Genomic DNA, 21,070 nt, shown 5'->3' on the forward strand with positions numbered 1-21,070 from the left:
GTGACTCAGTCTGGTAAAGGGACAGCAGAGTTCTGGAAGCATTGAGGTAGAATGAAGAACTTTTTAGGATTGGAGAGAGATTCTTCTCGTTTAGAGAGTATTAGTTGGAATCACAAAAGTGCCTCAGGGAATCGAATAATAACATGTGGAACCACAAGTGGTTTGTCTGCACAGGGACTTTGCTTCCCAAGTAACTTAAATGTCTCCTACCACCACTCATATACTCTTCCTCTGTGCCATGAGTCTATGGGAATACATCTCAGTTTTTAAAAGTAATTTATTGGAATTGGCTTTATAAAATGTTATTTCTTAGCAGACTTTGCTAGGACACATTTATCCTAAAGACAAAGAAATGGTTGAATTGGTGTAGATTCTAAAAGAAAACATTAGTTTTATAACAAGCACTCTGAGGGTTTTTTTATAAACATGATGGATAACTTTTCTCCAACTAAGTAAATATTTCAGAACAAATGTATGTTAGGTGATTGTAGTAATGTGGGAGCAGAGGCTGGTAGTAAGAGAGCAGTGTCATGTTACTTAATCCTATATAATAAAGAGGGGATATGCAAATTGACCATCACTCCATCACAAAGATGGCTGCACCCACAGCTGAAGCCAAGTTCCCTTAAGGAGCCTTAATGAGCAATCAGCAGGGACCTGAGGCTACACCGTCACCCACCCCTGTGGGGCTTGACAGGGGACCTCAGGTTGTGTCCCCGCCCTGGCATCAGGCTGGGGGACCTCAGGCTGCGCCTCCTGCCTTGGCACAAGGCCAGGGTACGCAAGGCCAGGGGACCTGGCAGGGCTTGATGGGGGACCTCAAGGTGCGCTTCCTGTCCTGGTGCTGGGCTAGGGGACCTCAGGCTGCTCCCCCTGCCCCAGTGCCAGGCCGGGGGACCTCAGGCCGCGCCCCCCACCAGGTGAGGCTTGATAGGAGACTTCAGGCTGCACCCCCTAACCCGGCACCAGGCCGGGGGACCTCAGGCCGCGCCCCCCTGCCTGGCAGGGCTTGACAGGGGACCTCAGGCTGTGCTCCCCACCCAGCAGGGCTTGACAGGGGACATCAAGGTGCACTCCCAGTGCTGGGTCAGGGGAACTCAGGCCATGCCCCTCGCCCAGCAGGGCTTGATGGGGGACCTGAGGTTGCGCCCCCTTGCCAGTGGGGCTTGACAGGGGACCTGAGGCTGCGCCCCCCACCCAGCAAGGCTTGACAGGGGATCTCAGGCCGTGTCCCCCACCTGGAGGGGCTTGACAGGGGACCTCAAGGCATGCCCCCCACCCCATCTGGGGGACCTCAGGCCACGCCCCCCATCCTGGCACCAGGCCAGGGGACCTGTGGCTATGCCCCCTGCCCAGTGGGGCTTGACAAGGGTGGGACTGGCTGGGTCTGGATCTAGCCCAATGGTTGGGGGGGTGGCCGGGTCTGGGTCTCACGCGATTTTGAGGCGCACATAGGTGAGCGGGGACTTGACTCTGTGTCCCCCCCCCCTTTTTTTAATATATTTTATTGGTTTCCCACAGAGAGGAGGGAAGAGGGACAGAGAGTCAGAAACATTGATGAGAGAGAAACATCTATCAGCTGCCTCCTGCACACTCCCTACTGGGGATGTGCCCGCAACCGAGGTACATGCCCTTGACCGGAATCGAACCTGGGACCCTTCAGTCTGCAGGCCGACGCTCCATCCACCAAGCCAAACCAGCTAGGGCTGGGTCCCCCTTTTAATGTGCACGAATTTCGTGCACCGGCCCACTAGTATAGTATATGGTACTGCTTTGGCCTTGGTCCTATTTTGAGTAACTCTATGCAAGTCCTCAGAAAGCATAGCTTCATTCTTCAGCTAGACTGGTAGCCTCCTTCCCCCCCCCCCCAAAAAAAAATATTTCTTCTTTGTAGCTTAGTATCCTGAGATGTTTTCACATCTGAAGTGTGCCTATTACATAGTAAACACATTGACAAAATAAATCCTATGGCGCTCATCTGTTTGACTCAGTGGATAAGAGTGTCGGCCCGCGGACTGAAGGGTCCCGGGTTCGATTCCAGTCGGGGGCATGTACCTTGGTTGCAGGCTCGATCCCCAGTGGGGGTTGTGCAGGAGACAGCTTATTGATGATTCTCTCTCATCAATGTTTCTGACTCTCTGTCCCTATCCCTTCCTCTCTATAAAAAAATCAATAAAATATATTTTAAAAAAATAATAACTATGTTGAGGACATAATTCTTATTAGAACCGAAATTTAAAATTGGTTTCCATTCTGTCTGGCCACACTACTGGATTCTATGTAGATGTAGAGATTTCTACTACATTTTACTGTAACTTTTGACAGTTATATATATTGGGAGGAATTTCTATATTGTAGTACCTGCAAGTTAAAATACGTGATTGAGAAAAAAAAGTAAAAAGCTATGAAGATCTTGGAGCCCAAATTAGTTTCTATAATGGGTACTTGTAGCTAGGGTGGACTGGATGCCCACTTCTCTGTCTCTGTGTCCTGTTTATTATGAAGTGTACTAGAGGCTCAATGCTTAAAATCCGTGCAAGAGGAGGCCTTCCTTCCCCTGGCTCCCAGGACCCGGGCTTCCCTCGGCCGCCGGGCTTCATCCGGAAGGTCATCCGGAAGGACGTTCAGTCTGATTAGCATATTACGCGTTTATTATTAGAGATAAGTGAATTTTTCTCAGTTGTCTCCATCTGTTGCCAGATGACTGGTGTTTTGCTTCTCTTCTTTTTCCACAGCCACCTTGAAACTTTTCTACATTTAGTCCACTTCTCATTTAAACTGATTTAAACTTCCCCACCTGGTAGTGAGCCAGAGCAGTCCTCTTCGGTTCTGAAGCTTCTCTGGTATCCGACAGGCCCCCAATGTAGTGCAAGGCTTGAGGAGGATAACACTCACTGATTGTCATTGGACCTGGAGGTGCATAAAAAGAAATGCTATCTTGTTGTTTGATGGGCTAATAAGTCAAATCTGCCCTAACTGGTTTGGCTCAGTGGATAGAGCGTCGGCTTGCAGACTGAAAGGTCCCGGGTTTGATTCCAGTCAAGGGCATGTACCTTGGTTGCGGGCACATTCCCTGTGGGAGGTGTGCAGGAGGCAGCTGATCGATGTTTCTAACTCTCTATCCCTCTCCCTTTCTCTCTGTAAAAAATCAATAAAATATATTAAAAAAAAATAAAAAAGTCAAATCTCAGGATACCTAATGACATTACTGTAGGCTTAATTTGCATTTTCCTTTCTGTTTGATTGCATTCCTGGCCTTCTCCCACCTTGGTGGCTCCCTTCCCTTCCTGTTTCTTCAGGGAAAAAATGATTAGCTGGGTGACATTTTGTCAGGAATTTCTTATGGACATGCTCACTAGAACCAGAAAGCAGTTTGTGACACTGGCATTTCTAGAAGAGATACAATTGCATGTACCTAGACCCTATATGTGAATTATTATGGGTTTAAACTTTGAAGGTATGATTCATTCCTCAACAGGTATTTAGCAAGCCCTGTAGATTAGTAATTATGTTCCTTGAATGGGTTTTTCAAATACATAGCATACTGAAGACACATTTGCATCATGACAACTGTCTGTATTAACAACAGATTTTTGTTCCAGTTAAATCTTATTACTAGTTTTACAAGTGCACCGAGGCCTGGCAGGGCTATCAGTGACGCAGCTGGGTGGGCGGGACAGTCTCCTACCTGCCCCACCTGTGTTTTCTGCCTGTTTCTCCATGACCAGGCTGAGCAATCCAAATCACTGACAACGCTGCCAGTACTTTGGTCTATGCCTGGCCTGGTTTATATCATTGTGTGGCCCTGACGCTTAAGGTTTAGCTATAAGCAGCTGTTCCTCACCATCCTATATAATAAAAGGCCAGCCACCATAAGTGGAACGACCAGAGACCAGAACCACCATAGCGCCTTGCCCGGCTGGCCCTGCCTCCAAGCAAGCAGTTAGGAGCGATCAGGCAGGCAGGCATAGTGGTTAGGGGTGATCAGGTAGGCAGGCCAGCAGTTAGGGGCGATCAGGTAGGCAGATGGCCCTCGCAGGGCTGGCCCCGCCCCCCAGCAAAGAAAGAGGGAGGCCCAGGCCACCAGCGGCAACTGTGGCAGGTGTGCGGCTGGCCAGCGATCGCCCTGCAGAGGTAGGCCCAGGCCTGCCAAGCGATCGCACCCCATGCCTGTTGTCTGCATAGGGAGGCCACCAGTGGCAGAGATGGGGGGTGGGCAGCACTGCACAGATGGCAAGCAGTGGCAGCAGCAGGGGTAGGGCCAGCTGCCTGCAGCCAGGGGAAGGAAAGCCCCGATAGGCCCTGATCTCAGGCCAGGCCTAGGGACCCTACCCAAGGGGTCCCGGATTGTGAGAGGGTGCATCGGGCCTCTAGTATTCTAATATTTATTGTGCATTTCCTATTGTGCCAGGTACTGAAAAAGACAATGATGACCCTGCTCTTGTAGAGCTCACATTCATTTGGAAGGAGGGACAATAAGAAAAGTGCAAAAGTAATTGCAGATAGCAATACAAAGAAATTAAAATGGGGAAATGGCAGAGCGAGCAAGTGACTTGGCAGGACGGGGCATTGGTAGGTGCTGTTCTGGGAGATGTCATGAATAATGACAAGGACCCTGCCATGAGAAGGGCATCTCAGGGGACTGGACATTGTGCGAGGGGATGAGGTAGGCAGAGGTAGCCAGAGGCTGTTTGTTAATTTCAGTAGACAGCCACTGGAGAGTTTTAAGCAGAAGAGTGATATACCAAACGGTTGGCCTATACTTGAAGTATATCTCCTATAAAATTTCCAGTTTATAGGCATAGAGGTTACAGAAATACTCTGTAAACATCTTTTTTTTTCTTTACATTCACTGACATTTCTTTATAGCATTTCTGTTATATATCTGGATAGCCTATCTAATAAAAGAGTAACATGCAAATGAACCACCACTCCACTACACCCACAAGCCACGCCCACTAACCACGCCCACTAGCCAATCAGTATGCAAATTAACCCCAACCAAGATGGCTGCAGCCGCAGAGAGAGCAGGAGAGAGGCTTGGGTTTCCCCCGCAATGGAGGAAGCCAAGCTTTCTGTGCACCCTGGCGGGCCCAGGCCTCCACTTAAGGTTACAAAGTTTCAATTATAGAAGTTAAATAAATTCCAACAGAAATGGCTGCTGCCAAGGAGGGAGCACAAGGCTTGGCTCCGTTCCAGACTACAAAGTTTCAATTGTAGAAGATAAATAAATTTCAGATACCAGGGCCTCTCCTTGGGTCGCCGGGGGGCATGGCCGGCCTGCAAACCACCACAGGCCCCTCACCCAGGCCACCCCATGCCCCAAGGGAACCCCCACCCCGATCCGGGACACCCTTCAGGGCAAACCAGCTGGCCCCCACCCGTGCACCAGGCCTCTATCCTATCTAATAAAAGAGTAATATGCAGATTGGTCATCACTCCAACACACAAGATGGCTGCCCCCATGTGGTCAAAGATCCTGCCCCCATGTGGACACAAGATGGCCACCACAAGATGGCTAGCATGGGAGGGTAGTTGGGAGGGACCAGGCCTGCAAGGGAGGGCAGTTGGGGGCGATCAAGCCTGCAGGGGAGGGCAGTTAGGGGTTACCAGGCCGGCAGAGGAGGGAAGTTGGGGACAAACAGGCTGGCAGTGGAGGGCAGTTAGGGGCAAACAGGCTGGCAGGGGAGTGGTTAGGGGGTGATCAGGCTGGCAGGCAGAAGTGGTTAGGGGCAATCAGGAAGGCAGGCAGGCGAGCAGTTGGGAGCCGGCAGTCGGACATCCCTTGAGGGGTCCCAGATTGGAGAGGGTGCAGGCTGGGCTGAGGGACCCGCCCCTCACCCCCCCCCCCCCCGTGCACGAATTTCGTGCACCAGGCCTCTAGTAATCTATATCTTCATACCTATTATGTCTAAACTAGAGGCCTGGTGCACGAATTTGTGCACCAGTGGGGTCCCTCTGCCTAGCCTGTGGGATTGGGCCGAAACTGGCTCTCTGACATCCCCAGAGGGGTCCCGGATTGCGAGAGGGTGCAGGCCAGGCTGAGGGACCCCACTGGTGCACGATCAGGGCCGGGGAGGGACACAGGAGGGCTCCAGGGCATGTCCGACCCGTCTCGCTCAGTTCTGGACCCCAGCAGCAAGCTAACCTACCAGTCAGAGCATCTGCCCCCTGGTGGTCAGTGCACATCATAGCAAGTGGTTGAGCGGCCTTAGCATATCATTAGCATGTTACGCTTTGATTGATTGAACAGATGACCGGACACATAGCATATTAGGCTTTTACTATATAGGACTAGTGGCCCGGTGCACAAAATTCAGGCACATTAAAGGGGAATTAATTAGAGGAAATATTTTAATATTGCTTTTTGCCCTTCCTCTATAATAGAAGTGTCAGAGATGAAAGAAAATTAGTAAAACGTATATGAAAATCTTCCTGTCAGAGTCTGGGGCGCGCCGTGGGACCCAGAGTCAAGTCCCCGCCCACCTGCATGCTCCTCGAAATCGTGCGAGACCCAGACCCAGCCGGCCCCACCCGCATTGGGGGAGATCCAGACCAGCCGGCCCCGTCAAGCCCTGCCAACCCCACCAGGCAGGGGTTGGGGGGGGTGTAGCCTCAGGTCCCCCAGTGCACGCTGGGTGGGGGGGGGGGTACATCCTCAGGTCCCCCGGCCCGGCACCAGGGATGGGGGCATGGACTAGATCCCCTGGCCTGGCGCCGAGGTGGGGGGTGTGGCCTGAGGTCCCCCCTCAAGCTCCGCCAGGCAGGGGGCACGGCCTGAGGTCCCCTGTCAAGCCCTGCCGGGCAGAGGGCACAGCCTGAGGTTCCCTGGCCTGGCGCTGGGGCGGGGGGGACACGGTCTGAGGTCCCCCGGCCTGGTGGGGGGGCATGGCCTGAGGTCCCCTGTCAAGCCCCACTGGGTGGTGGGCACAGCCTCAGGTCCCCTGCCCCGGCCAAGCACCACGCAGCCTCAGGTCCCTGCTGATTCCTCATTAAGGCTTGTTATGGGAACTCGGCCTCTGCTATGGATGTTACAGAAACCCCACCTCTGCTGTGGGCACAGCCATCTTGTGTTATGGAAACCCTGCCTCCGCTGTGGGCACCACCATCTTTGTGACGGCATTACAGTCAATTTGCATACTCCCTCTTCATTAGATAGGATGTCTATATCTGTTATATCTAGAAGTTTTGAAAAATTATAGACATGCTGCCCAGAATTTGTGTCTGAACCTGTGAAGGGAAGTGAATAGCCCTAGTTTGTCTAGACATGATGGGTGGGTTCAAGTATGAATGCTCTGTAATGCACATGGAGCGTTCAAAGTCCACAAAAACCCAACTTCTTAGTTGTCTTTGTAGTCGCTTCTTCTGGACTGTCCACCTGCAGTGAAGGTGGCCTGCATCTGCCAGGATGCTCTGCCTCTTCAGAGCAGGAGCAGCAAGTGAGAGCTCGGGGACAGTGAGGGACCCTCAGTTGTCTGGAGGCAGCTTCCCATTGGGGATTCCCATGATAGTTAAAAGATTGACCTATACAATGTAAAGGCCCAAGTCTGTGTGATACGAATGCCTAGAGATGGTGAATTCCAGTTTCTTTGATTTGGTGGGTGCTTTTGAGGAGTAATAATTTTGCCGTAATTCTTCATTTTGATAGCTGAAATGTTTGGACTAAAGGGGACATGTGGGCCATGGACAGGTGAAAAGGCTAATAAACACATTGGAGTAGTGATACTAATCATTCTTAGGTATGTGTTGGGAACTACAGTTACTAAAACTCTTTTGTTTCTTATGCTCTAGAAATGACATAAAATGAGATGCAGCATACCTTAAAGCAGTACATCAAGTTTGGGTTGCATTGATAAGAAATTACATTTCTTACAGAAGGGAAGTTTTTCTTATGAAGGGCCAGTTTGTCATGCTATTTTCCCCTTCAGAGCGGATAACAAACAGTTTAGAAAAGGACTCTATCCATTATAGAAAAATTACATGTTATTCAAATTTCTTGAGGGGAGAAAATTTCAGTGCAGACATAACATGGTGATTTGTTCAAAGGGAAACAATACCAATAATATAAAACAATCAAGTAATTTATATTTTACTTTGAAATGAATCTTAGTAATTATGGTAAAATCATATGTGTCCAATATTCTGTGTGTTCACTTTACTAAATAATGAAGCAACAAAGCCTGATTATTCTGGGCAACTCTAGTTTACCTTTTTTTAGACACTTGCCCGTGGTCTGGCTCTTAAATGGTGAAGCTGTCTCATGGCACTTAGTACACATCTCTTTACAACATTTATCACACTCAGTTATGGTGTTTGTCACTAACAGACTAAGTCCTTGAGACTCTGTTTTCATTTTATTCTTGTGCCGACAAGAATACATATACAGCCCTAGCCGGTTTGGCTCAGTGGATAGAGTGTCAGCCTGTGGACCAAAGGGTCCCGGATTCAATTCCGGTCAAGGGCACGTACCTCCACTGCAGGCTCCTCCCCAGCTCGGGCCCTGGTTGAGGCTCGTGCAGGAGGCAACCAATCAATGATGTCTCTAACATCGAATTTTCTCTGTCTTTCCATGTCTCTTTCACTCTCCCTAAAAATCAGAGGGAAAATATCCTCAGGTGAGAATGAACAAAAAAGAAAAAGAATACATGTACAAATCTTTAGGTTTAGAAAACCCACAGAACAGAAGGAAGAGCAGCGTGAATAAGTATGTGGTGGAGGCAGGTGGGGTTGTCTGGAGCTCCTCATGGGAGAGCAGTGATTACAGGAGCACCACTTTTCTCTTTCCCTTACCTCTTTCCTCTTCTCCATTCATGGAGATGCCTAAAAAGGTTGAATTATTACTGAATCAAGTTAGTGATTAATTAGAAGTATTTGTGTAGATTTTAATATAAATCACCGAGAAATTGTCAAGTTGAAGTGATTAAAACACAAATAAAGTCAGTTTTAATCTTTCATTGGTTAAAAAAAGGCAATTTGTTACTTTATGTAAATTTTTCTTAAAGTTTTCTTTTTTTTTTTAAATCCCCACCCAAGGATATGTTTTTATCGTTTTTTAGAGAGAGGAAGGGAAAGTGAGAGGAAAACGAAACAACATTGAGCCTGGCCTGTGTTGCTCAGTGGTTGAGCATTGACCTATGAACCAGGACATCACAGTTCGATTCTGGTCAGGGCATATGCCTAGGTTTCTGGCTTGATCCACAGTAGGGGGTGTGCAGGAGGAAGCTGATCAGTGATTCTCTGTCATCATTGATGTTTCTATTCTCTCTCCCTCCTCTCCCTTCCTTTCTGAAATCAATAAAAAATATATTAAAGAACAAACAAAGAAACCACATTGACCTGTTGCCTCCCATATACGTTCAAACCAGGGATTGAACCCCCACAACCTTTTGGTGTGTATTATGGGACAACGCTCCCACCGACTGAGCCACCTGGCCAGAACTAAGATTTTCAATATAGGCTTAATCTTAAGAAAATGTACAATATAACCCAGTCTAAAAATTTAGATCAGACCCACAATATGAGAAGGTGGGATCAGTATTTGGATGTTTGCAATACTAGTTGAAGCATTTGCTGGTAAAGGCTTAGAAGTTGCTGCATGATAGACAGATTAAGTTACTTTTGCAGTAAAATATTAGAGTATCAGCCACCATCAGAAAAAAAAGATTTATGTAACTGGGGGCTTACTTTCAGTGATGGGGTCAGGGGAAGGGAGATAAGCCAATTTGCTTGGGATGGGGATAAAAGCCCTCCAGCGATTGTGACTGGCTGTAAGTATATAGGGGTTGGTAGTAACCTGAGGAGCAGTCTCTCCCTCTTTTCTTGAGGTTAAATAAGGGAAAGAAGTGTTGAAATAGGAGTGTTTATATATTTAGGGAGTAGAAGGAAAAGGCAGAGAGGCCTTTGAAGGATCTGAATTGAGCTCATGAGACTAAAGGAAAAAACTGAGAAGGGAATGGAGTCTAGAAGAGATTATATATTTCTTTTTTTTTTTTTTAATTACATATTTCTTGAGGTTAGCAATGGAGTCTTGTTTTCCCCCACAGGTGTAATTTGCTACTTAGTACAAATAAGGAACATTTGAAAAAGAAGCAGAAAAAAGAAAAGGGGAAACCTCTTCTCCAGAGAGTTTGAGACCCATAGGAGCATAGATTGATTGGCTCTGCTGGGCTTAGGTTCCTAGGAAGAGGGCGCCCCCCCCCCCCCCCGAATTTGCTATTTTAGAATAGCTGTGGAGAAGCCCTGGCATTGTAAGAATACGGAAATACTTCGTACATGTTTCTCTTCCTCCTCCTCTCCAGCTAGCCATACACCTGGAATTTTGGCTCTAGAATAATTTAAAAGATCCTTGTCAAGAAAATATATATGGGAAGAAATCACTACTTCCTGGCCCTTTAGGACCCTTTACAGTCACACACTGCTGTAATGATGCTCTGGTCAACAATGGACCGCATATATATGGTAGTCCACAGGATTATAATGGAGCTGAAAAATTCCTATTGCCTAGTGACATTGGAGCCATCATGTCATATTGCGAAACATTGCTCACATGTTTGTGGTGATGCTGGTATAAACAAACCTATTGTACTGCCAGTCATATGAAAGTATAGCACATACACTTTTATACAGCTATATAGTGGATAATAAATATCTGCACTACTGGCTTATGTATTTACTATACCTTTTATTATTTTTGAATGTACTCCTTCTACTCATGAAAAAAGTTTGCTGTAAAACTGTGCTGTGCTCACCGTGTCTCTTGATCGATTGCATCATTTTCTCTTGTGCTTGACTTAATCTTGTGTTGCTTGTACAATAACATGCTGTACAGGCTTGTAGCCTAGGAGCAGTGGCTGTAGCATATCGCCCGTGTGCTTAACCCTCTGGGTTGTGTGAGTGCGGCCTGTGATGTTCGCACAATGCCAAAATCACGTAACGACACTTCTCAGAACTTACCCCTGGTTAAGGGGCACATGACTATTTCTTAAAAGCAGGTGCTTGGTCTCTGGGCCGTGCTTAGTTCAGTGAGCCTTTCAGGATGGTTTTCAAGTGTATCCTAGACCTTTCCAAGAAATCTTCTAGCATCCCTTTGACAGGACCATCAGTGGTATAGAGAGCCTCAATCATTACATATTAAGTGATTCCAGCTTCACAAATGTCAGTAGCCTCTTGTCCCGTCCCTTACACACAAAAATAAAAATCACCAATAATGATGAATTGTAAGGTTTATACCAGTCAGGAGTAGTTTTTTTTTTTGTTTGTTTTTTTTTTGTGTGTTGTTTTTTTTGGTAGGCGGAAATCATCTGTTGAATCTAAAAACGTACAAATTAAAAAATATATATATTTTTAGGGGGCGAGGGCAGGCTAGGAGGGGACAACAGGGTGGGGGGAAGGGGACATGTAATACTTTCAACAATAAAAAATTTAAAAACAAGCAAAAAATATTTTTTATTGATTTTGGAGAGGAAGGGAGAGAGAGAGAAATATCAGTGATGAGAGAGAATCAGATCGGCTGCCTCCTGCACACCGCCTCCTGGAAATTGAGCCCGCAACCCCGGCATGTGCCCTGACCGGGAATCAAACCGTGACCTCCTGGTTCAAATGTTGACACTCAACCACTAACCACACCGGCCGGGCATGTACAAGTCTTCAGGTTTAGAAAACCAACAGGACGGAAGGGAGAGCAGTGTGACTAAATACTGGAGTTGTCTGGAGCTCCTCGTGGGAGAGCAGTGGTTACGAGCACTGCTTTTCTCTTTCCTTTGCCTCACTCCTCTTCTCCATTCGCCTAGATGGAGAACCTGCCCCTGCCTGGGACTCCCTTGCTGGTCGCTCTCTCTCCCTGTGTCATGCAGTAGGGCATGTGTGGCACCGGTGACTGGCCACAGTTGGAGCATCAGCAGATCACAGCATTAGATCCCCCATGGAGGGGTTGGTGAATGGGACAAGGACAGCAGTCATAGCTAAGTCCTGTTAGGCATTTACTATGGGTCAGGCTTTGTTCTAAGGGCTTTAAGTGTAGAAACTCATTTAAAATGTAAACCATCACTATTGGTGGATCCGGTTGTCCTCATTTTACAGATGATGAAGTCAAGGCCTAGGTTACTGTAGTTAGTAAGTGGAGGAACCCAGGCTGTCTGGCTCCAGGGCCTGTGCTCTCTCAGCCCCTCACTGTGGAGTTCAGTCTGACATCACTTTTGTTACTAGTGAAGACTCTTCATGTTGCAGTTAACAAAATTCCAACTCACTGAAATGAAAACGATGAGATTGTTATAAGGATATGAGAGTACATGACTGATAACACAAGAACTGAAATGTTCTGGGTACCAGAAACAGAAGCCAGGGTTCCTTCATCTCTCTCTGCTCCTCTCTGCAAGTGTGCTGTGTTCCTCACGTCGCAGCGGACTTGCTGGCTCCCCACAGGCACCCAGAGAGAAACAGACCTTTCCCCCCAAACCTTGGGGTAAGGGGCCGGTTAGTGCAGCTTGATTGACCTCCATGCCAGCTAGTCTGACAGTTAAATAAAAGGCTCCAAGTGACTCTAATGGTGACAGTAATTTAACAAAATGGAAACTGGTTCCCAAAGGAAGAAACCTTATCATGATAGCTTTTGATGAACTGGCCACTTGAGTTTCTTCAGTCCTCTACGCTCCGTGAGAATAGGGGCCGTGTTAGTCACCTAGCACAGTGCTCGAAAAACGGGAACTGCTCAAATGTGTACTGGGGGAAGGAAGGAATGAAGAATAATTTTCCTGAGAGATAACACTTACAAAAATAAAATCCTGTTTTCTGAGCATTGTCCAGGCATAGATACAAATAGTGTGCTGGAGCTATAGGTTTTTAGCAAGGGAGAAGAAACTGGATTTTTCCTGGGGTATGGAGACCTATAAAGGCGAAAAACAAAATATTAAAGCTTATTTTAACTGTTGCACCACATGTCCATTTGTCTGTTTTTTACTGTTTCTTTTCTTTTTCTCCCCCTTTCCTCAATGTCTGTATGTCTCCCAGCACTTCCTCTTATTCTCTGTAACTCCTACCTCTCTCAGCAGAATATAAAATGGAGATACTTTTATTTTTTAAATACAATTTTTGTGCTGCTTTTTTTTAATCTAAAAAAATGAGTAGTGTGTGGTATGAAATATGCCTCCCTCCCTTGAAAGTGAAGTATTTGATAGTCATACATAAACAAGGTAAGAATTTAATAGACTATCCCACTGGGGAAGATTTGTTTCCTAGACTCCGTTGAAGCACCTACATTAATGAATTTAATTTGGTTTATTATTTTAGATAAATGGTTTCCCTGCATTTTTAGAATATTAACAGTGTTAGGTTGGAAGATACAAATAAGCAGTGATTCAGAAAGCCACATGAGGTCTGGAAAGCCAGTAGTTAAACAACATATTAAATCTAATGCCACAGAGAAGGATGTTGGGAAACAGTGGCAGTGTTAGCAAGGCTAGAGGGAGGGTGAACAACATTATAGGCACAACAGCGAAGGGGCTGATTTAAGATGCCAAAAGTTTTACATCAAAAAACTTGAACTTAAATTGTTTTACTTTCCCACTTGCTATCCTTCCTGTTGACTTCAGGCACCTCTGCAGCTTCACCCTGTAGCTTCTGTGCTAACCTCCTTCCTCTGAGTTACTGTTCCCTTTGAGGTTACACATGAATACTTTTTTTCATACAGTATTATTTTATAAATGCTTCATGGGTGGGGTCCGGCCTGCCTGCTGGTCAAACTCCTGGTTGAGGGGACAATTTGCATATTAGCCTTTTATTATATAGGATATACACTGAGTGGCCAGATTATTATGCGTTCAGAGATCATAATAATCTGGCCACTCAGTGTGTGTGTGTGTGTGTGTGTGTGTGTGTGTGTGTGTGTGTGTAGAATTTGCATCAGGGAAAATTTCTTTAAATCTGATGATACCTGGATGTTCACTAAATATAATGCCCATAGCTTTTTAGTTGCGCGCCAGTATGAATTTGCCTAATATGTGAGCAGAAAAGCAGGCCAGAGGCTGTAGCTGTTTCCTTTCTGACTTTGTAATGTATGGGGACAACATGTATACAAAACTCAGTTTGGGGGTGACTGTAGACAGGTGTACTTTAAAGTTGGCTCTGGGTTTTCTAAAGCCTTTGACTTCTGCCCAATCCTAGAAGCTTTAAAAAGGAGATGCACAACCCCCTTTCCCTTCAAGTTATGGAATTTCTTTTTCAAATTCAAGTGAATTTATGTTGAATTTTGCTTTAAGACTTGTATTTCCTACAATTCTCACAAATCAGTGTAAGCAGTCACTGCTCCAGTTGATATTATTTAAAATTTAGAAAAGATACTGGGCTAGTTACACAATGTTTTAACATTTTTAGGCTTTGCATATTGAGTTAATCACTTACTTGAAAGTGCTCACTTGAAGCAATCTGGCATTATGTGTTTTATGTTTAGTGCAGTAGTTCTCAACCCTGGTTGCTGACTCAGTTATTATAGGGAGTGTTTTAAAGAAATACAGACCCTAGGGCACCCCATTGACTCATCACCTCCAAGGGGAGGCTCGGGCACCTGCATTAAAATAGCGTCTAGAAGCCAGGGGTAAGAACCAACGAAGTCATGCATACTTTGCATATAGTATATCTCTGTTCTTGACTTATGACATAATCATAAATTATTAAACAAAACAAAAAGATAGTCATTCAATTTTAGAAACTTTATTTTTCAGACTTATAGAAGGAAAATAGGATAAAGATGAGTATAGCTTTATCAATTAATAAATTGTTTGAAGAACCCCGGTGAATTGAGACTGACTTTAATTTTAGTGTGTTCTGTGCATAATCTACAGAAATAATTCTCAAAATAAAACGTGCATTTCAGCATGTAGTAGCTTTATACTTCAATTCATTAGGAAAACAGGGGAAGGGTTCAGCGTCCATTTCCTTTGAGTTTTAAGCTATTTCTAATGACCTTTTCAGCTGCTGCTTTTATAATCTGGTTGTAGCACAGACAAGATATGTATTTCAGAAAAAGGTTTTGAGCTTTTACTACTGATGTTAAGATTACTTTTTATCTTATGTGGGCCTTTGGGAACATGGGCTGTTTAGGATATAGGTGAAATACACTGCAACAGCAAGAACTAAGCATTTTAAAGTCTTGTGTCTTTAAAGCACAGTTTTTGTAATTCACGTTAATAAGAGAATCTGGAATCCAGCTAGTAGAATTAGCCATCCATGCATGGGAGGTAAGAAACAACTGATTTAGAGTGCCACATAAAAAATGTTTTCTCGCCCTAGCCGGTTTGGCTCAGTGGATAGAGCGTTGGCCTGCAAACTGAAAGGTTCCAGGTTCGATTCCGGTCGGGGGCATGTACCTTGGTTGCGGGCACATCCCCAGTGGGAGGTGTGCAGGAGGCAGCTAATTGATGTTTCTCTCTCATCAATGTTTCTAACTCTCTATCCCTCTCCCTTCCTCTCTGTAAAAAATCAATATAATATACTTAAAATTTTTTTTTTCTCATTTCGCTTATTGGTCACGTCTTCACCTGTAATGCATTCACTCATTAAACATCAGGTATCTTCCACATGTCGGTGCTGTATTGGGGGTATATCCATGTAAACAAAGAAGATTAGGTCCGGGCCCTGTTGGCGCGCTCAGTCTGGGGAGGAAGAGATTTTAAACAAGAATAAAAAGGGCTCTAAATGTTACTCTGAAAATTGCAAGGTGCTTCGATTCTACTGGTCCGAAGAAACTTGTTTGTTCTTTCCCCCAAAGAGTGATATTGCCTTTTCTTGGAAATGTTAGAGCTGAAAGGGAACTTAAATCGAGTTCAGTTCCTCATTTTACAAATGACAGCACTCAGATCTAGCAAGGTGATGTGACTTTTCCTAAAATGGCTCAGCTGAGGATGTGCCATGAGGTATGGTTGGGGATGGGGCACCAGTCTTCTGATTCCTCCCCATGCACCAGTAAGTAACATATCACTAAGAGGAACATGCCCGGAATCTAGTCGGTCAGCACACTTTCATTGATCTGTTTTATGCTTTCGTACTGTGAGATACTGGGGTTACTCAAAATGAAGAAGATAAAGCTCATATTGTTAAGTAATTCAGTGTAGAGATGGACAATTTTTTAAAACCTTTGTTGTTGAAAGTATTACATATGTCCCCCATTGAGCTCTTCTAGCCCACCCCCACCCCAGGCCTTCACCACCCTATTGTCAATGACCATGGGTTATGCATATCTTTGGCTGATCTCTTCGCACTCCCCCCTCCCCCCACCTCCCCTGCTTTACCTCTGAGGTTCCACAGTCTGTTCATGCTTCTGTGTCTCTGGATTTATTTTGTTCATCAGTTTATTTTATTCATTAGATTTCACATATGAGTGAGATCATGTGACACTTCTCTTTCTCTGACTGGCTTACTTCACTTAGCATAATAACTCTCTTTATAAAGGAGTTACTTGGCCCTAGCCAGTTTGCTCAATGGATGGAGCGTCAGCCTGTGGACTGAAAGGTCCCAGGTTTGATTCTGGTCAAGGGCACATGCACGGGTTGTGGGCTTGATCCCCAGTAGGGGGTGTGCAGGAGGTAGCAAATCAATGATTCTCTCTCATCATTGATGTTTCTCTCTCTCTCTCTCTCTCCCTCTCCCTTCCTCACTAAAATCAATAAAAAATATTTTAAAATAAAGGAGTTGTTTAGCATATTGAAATCAGATTGAGTTAAAACCTAGCTTGCTACTTAATAGATATGTAAATTTGGGAGGAGCATAAATCACTGTGCCTCAGTTTCCTTATCAGTAAAATGGGGATAAGCGTGCTTATCTCATAGGTTTTTAGGATTTAAAAATATATTCTGTGTAAAGCACTTAGAACAGTGTCCAGCTTTTAATAAGCATTTAATACATATTAGCTATCCCAGTGGTCGGCAAACTCATTAGTCAACAGAGCCAAATATCAACAGTACAATGATTGAAATGTCTTTTGAGAGCCAAATTTTTTAAACTTAAACTTCTTCTAATGCCACTTCTTCAAAATAGATTCGCCCAGGCCGTGGTATTTTGTGGAAGAGCCACACTCAAGGGGCCAAAGAGCCGCATGTGGCTCGCGAGCCGCAGTTTGCCGACCGCGGAGCTATCCTAATATATAAAAAGCCAAAGGCCATCACGATTGAAACAACCGAATGGACGACTGAACAGCAGGCAGTGTGGGGTGACAAGGGGAGACTGCCAGGGGTCCTAGATTATGAGAGGAATCCTGGATTGGAGAGGGTGCAGGCTGGGCTGAGGGGATACCTCCCTTGTGCATGAATTTCGTGCACCGGGACTCTAGTTATTACTATAAAAAGAATTCTTTAAAAAGTTATACTACTTTCTTTTTATATCCTTTTTCCCTTCCATTTTTACAGATGAGGAAGTTGAAACATAAGATTAAGTTAAGCAACTTGCCCATGATCACACAGCTGGAAGGTTTGGGAGCCAGGACTTAAAAACAGGGAGTCTAACCAAGTGCTCTGTTTAGATTTAGGGAGCTTAGCCAAAGAGTGCCTTACCACCAAGACTAGAAAATCTCTCAAAATTCAAAGCATCCCACGTTATTAGTGATGTGTTAACTGTTAAGATATGTAGCGATACATTTGCTTTCTTCTGAAGAGCGAAGGGACTAAATTTTGGGAATTTATCCCACTTTATCCAAGTCCAACTTGCCATGTATTTTTATTTTTAGACATGGGCTGATCTGATCCCAACTTGAAATTCAAAGGATTTGTGATATGCTAAAAATCACAAGTGTCTTGTTTTTTATAAAGCATTGGACATAGTGTTTAGTTGATTGGTTTTGATTTTGCCTTTTGTTTTGCGTTTTAATTAAGGAAGTAGCCCGAACTGATTTGAGTAAGAATGGCTTGTTTGAAAAGTAGCATTTTTACCAACCTCAATCTTTTGAGGAACTTTTGACATACAGAGAATTAAATAATATATAGTATATGGTATATTACCAGACTCTGGTAATAAGAAGATTGAGAATTATAACTCTTTAGCACTCTTTTGAAAATTTGCCTTTCTACTTGTTCATTAATGTGTTGCTTTATACATCCAAGTTGGTAATTATACGTCTCTGCAGAAGAAGCTTTTAATATTGATTAGTAAGTGTCTAATAAGTTATAGTTGGTATGTGACTTTAAAGGCATACTTCTGAAATATTGCCGGTTCCACTCAAGACCACTGGGAATAATCTTTTTGCTGATGGGGGAAATCTTGCCTTCAGTTTGTAAAAAAATGCAACATCTGTGAAGTACAATATACTGAAGCCCAGTAAAATGAGGTATGTCTGTATTTAATAGGGTTTTTTTAAGGTAGCATATATTTGAGACCTTCTTTTTCAGTCTGACAATCTTTGCCTTTAAATTGGAACATTTAGACCATTTACATTTAATATTTTTGCTGATGAGACTAGCTTTAGCTCTCACTATTTGTGAGGTTTGTTCCCTGTTTCCTTTTTTCAAGCTTTCTTTTTTTTTTTTTTTAATGATCATACATGCTTTATTGGATTACTAGCTATAATTTTTTGTTTTAAGTGGTTGCTAATTTAGAGTTTATAAAATACATCTTTAGCATATCACAGTCTACCTTCAAGTGATATTATGCCCTTCTTTATGGTATAGGATACTTCAGCATTTCTTCCTGTAGCTGATGTGCTGTTGTTACCATAAATTTTATTCCTACATGTTAGAATCCCCACAATACTTCCTTACTATTTTGGCTGTAAACACTTAATATCTTTTTTAAATTTATTGATTTCAGAGAAAGAGTGAGAGAGAAACATCAATGATGAGAATCATTGATTGGATGCCTCATGCATGCCCCCCTACTGGTGATCAAGCCCACAATCTGGGCATGTGCCCTGGCTGGGAACCTGTGACCTCCTGGTTCATGGGTCGATGCTCAACCACTGAGCCACACCAGCCGTCAACACTTAATATCTTAAAGACATTTAAGAAATAAAATTTATATTGTCTGTAATTTTATTACTATTTTGGTGTTACTTCTTTGTGTAGTTCCAGATACAGGCCTGTGATCAATTCCTTCCACCTGAGAGACTGCCTTTAACATTTCTTACTATCAGGTCTGCTGGTGATGAATCTTTCAATTTTTGTATGTCTGAAAAAAATCTTTTATTTTGCCTTTGTTTTTGAAACACTTTTGTTGAGTATTGAGTTCTCGGGTGGCAGTTTTTCTCTTTCAGTACTTAAGGATGTTGCTCAACTGTGTTCTGGTTTGCAGTTTATGGGATGTCTTTGTTCTGTATGTCATTTTTCCTTTTAGTTGCCTTTAAGATTTAATCTATCATTGGGTTTTGAAGTTTGATTATGATCTGCCTTAGTGTAGTTTTCTTCATGTTTCTTATGCTTGGGGATTATTGAGTTTTTTGGATCTATGAGTTTATAGTTTTCATCAGATTTGGAAAAATTTTGGCCATTAATTTTTTTTCAAGTTTTTTTTTTTCTGTTTCCCTTGTATATTAAGCTGTTTGACATACACCTATTCTCTGTTCAAAGTTTTGTTTGTATGTTTCATTTTGAATAATTTCTATTGATGTGTTTTTAAGTTTATCCATACTTTCTTTGCAACGTCTGACATGCTATTAATTTCACCTAGTGTATTTTTTAAAAATCTCAGATGTTTCCCCAACAAGTTTGACTCAGTGGATAGAGCGTTGGCCTGCAGACTGAAGGGTCCTGTGTTTGATTTTCGGTCAAGGGCACATGACCAGGTTGTAGGCTCATTCCCCAGAAGGGGGCATGCAGGAGGCAGCCGATCGATGATTCTCTCTCATCATTGATGTTTCTATCTCTCACTCCCTCTCCTTTCTCTGAAATCAATAAAAACATTTTTTTTAAAAAGAGAGAAAAAAGACAAAGCCCAGATGTTGTATTTTTTTTTATTAAGGTATTATATGTGTACATATCTTACCATTGCCCCCCCCCCACCCCACTCCCATACATGCCCTCACCCCCCAATGTTTTGCATCCGTTGGTTACTCTTATATGCATGCATATAAGTCCTTCAGTTGATCTCTTATTTCCCCCACCTCTCCCTAACCTTACCGCTGTTGTATTTTTTTAATATCTAGAGATTTGATTTGGGTCTTTTTATAATTTCCATCACTCCATCTAGCATACTCAGGCATTTGTCTTATCATTTTGAATTTATAGAATAGTTATAACAATAGTTTACTGTCTTTGTCCACTAATTTTATTATCTCTGTCACATCTGAATCTTTTTCTCTTAAGTTGATTTTCTCCTCACACTTTCAGACTTTTCCCATATCTGGTGATTTTTAAATGAATACTAAACATTGTGAATTTTACTTCTTTGGGTGCTGGATATTTTTGTATTCTTAAATACTCTTGAATTTGATCAAACATGCAACCCAGGTATCGAACCTACAACCCTTTGATGATCAGAACAGTGTTCTAAGCACTGAGCACACTGGCCAGAGCTAGACTTGATTAAGTTTATTTTTATTGCAGTAGCATTGGTTTGTAACATACACGTTTCAGGCGTGCAGTATTATAAATTGACTTCTGCATGTACTACACCATGTTCACCACCAAAAGTTTCGTTGCCATCAAAACCATACAGTTGAGCCCCTTGATCTGCTTCACCCTCCCTACAGGGGATCAAGCCCACAACCCGGGCATGTGCTCTGACCAGGAATCTAACTGTGACCTCCTGGCTCATGGGTTGATGTTTAACACTCTGAGAGCCACACAGATGATATGCCCCAAAATAGTCTCCAAATGTCAAGATAAATTTTAAATAAAGTCTCTTACTCATTTATATCAGATAAAATGTGTGCATACATATTAATTCTAATATGATTACAGGTCAAGCCACATCAGAAGAATATATTACGTGGTGGTTGTAGTAGGACTTAATGGCTACATTGTTACAGATATGCATTTCTACTTTCCACACATTTCTGTTGGATTTGCAAATGAAATATTTTGACTCTAATAGGGAGAAAATGTAAATGTCATATATTCATCCCTCACACTTTTTCTCATTTTAAAACGTGCCTTTT

At 43.7% G+C, this 21,070-nt stretch overlaps 2 protein-coding genes across 2 annotated transcripts in view; one reads left to right on the top strand and one right to left on the bottom strand.

The window, feature by feature from the left end:
- LOC308252075 (ubiquitin-conjugating enzyme E2 E1) overlaps positions 1-21,070 on the top strand; it is a 58,668-nt gene that overhangs the window by 18,428 nt on the left and 19,170 nt on the right. The window lies entirely within an intron of this gene.
- The window catches only part of NKIRAS1 (NFKB inhibitor interacting Ras like 1), a 107,076-nt gene continuing 88,855 nt past the window's right edge, over positions 2,850-21,070 (bottom strand). Inside the window, exon 5 of the mRNA XM_080676065.1 lies at positions 2,850-2,910. Coding sequence (XP_080532191.1) covers positions 2,902-2,910 — 9 coding nt within the window. The 3' untranslated portion in view covers positions 2,850-2,901. The remainder of the gene's footprint in view (positions 2,911-21,070) is intronic.

Source organism: Plecotus auritus (assembly GCF_963455305.1).
Source record: "Plecotus auritus genome assembly, chromosome: 6".
In the NCBI taxonomy this organism is placed as follows: domain Eukaryota; kingdom Metazoa; phylum Chordata; class Mammalia; order Chiroptera; family Vespertilionidae; genus Plecotus; species Plecotus auritus.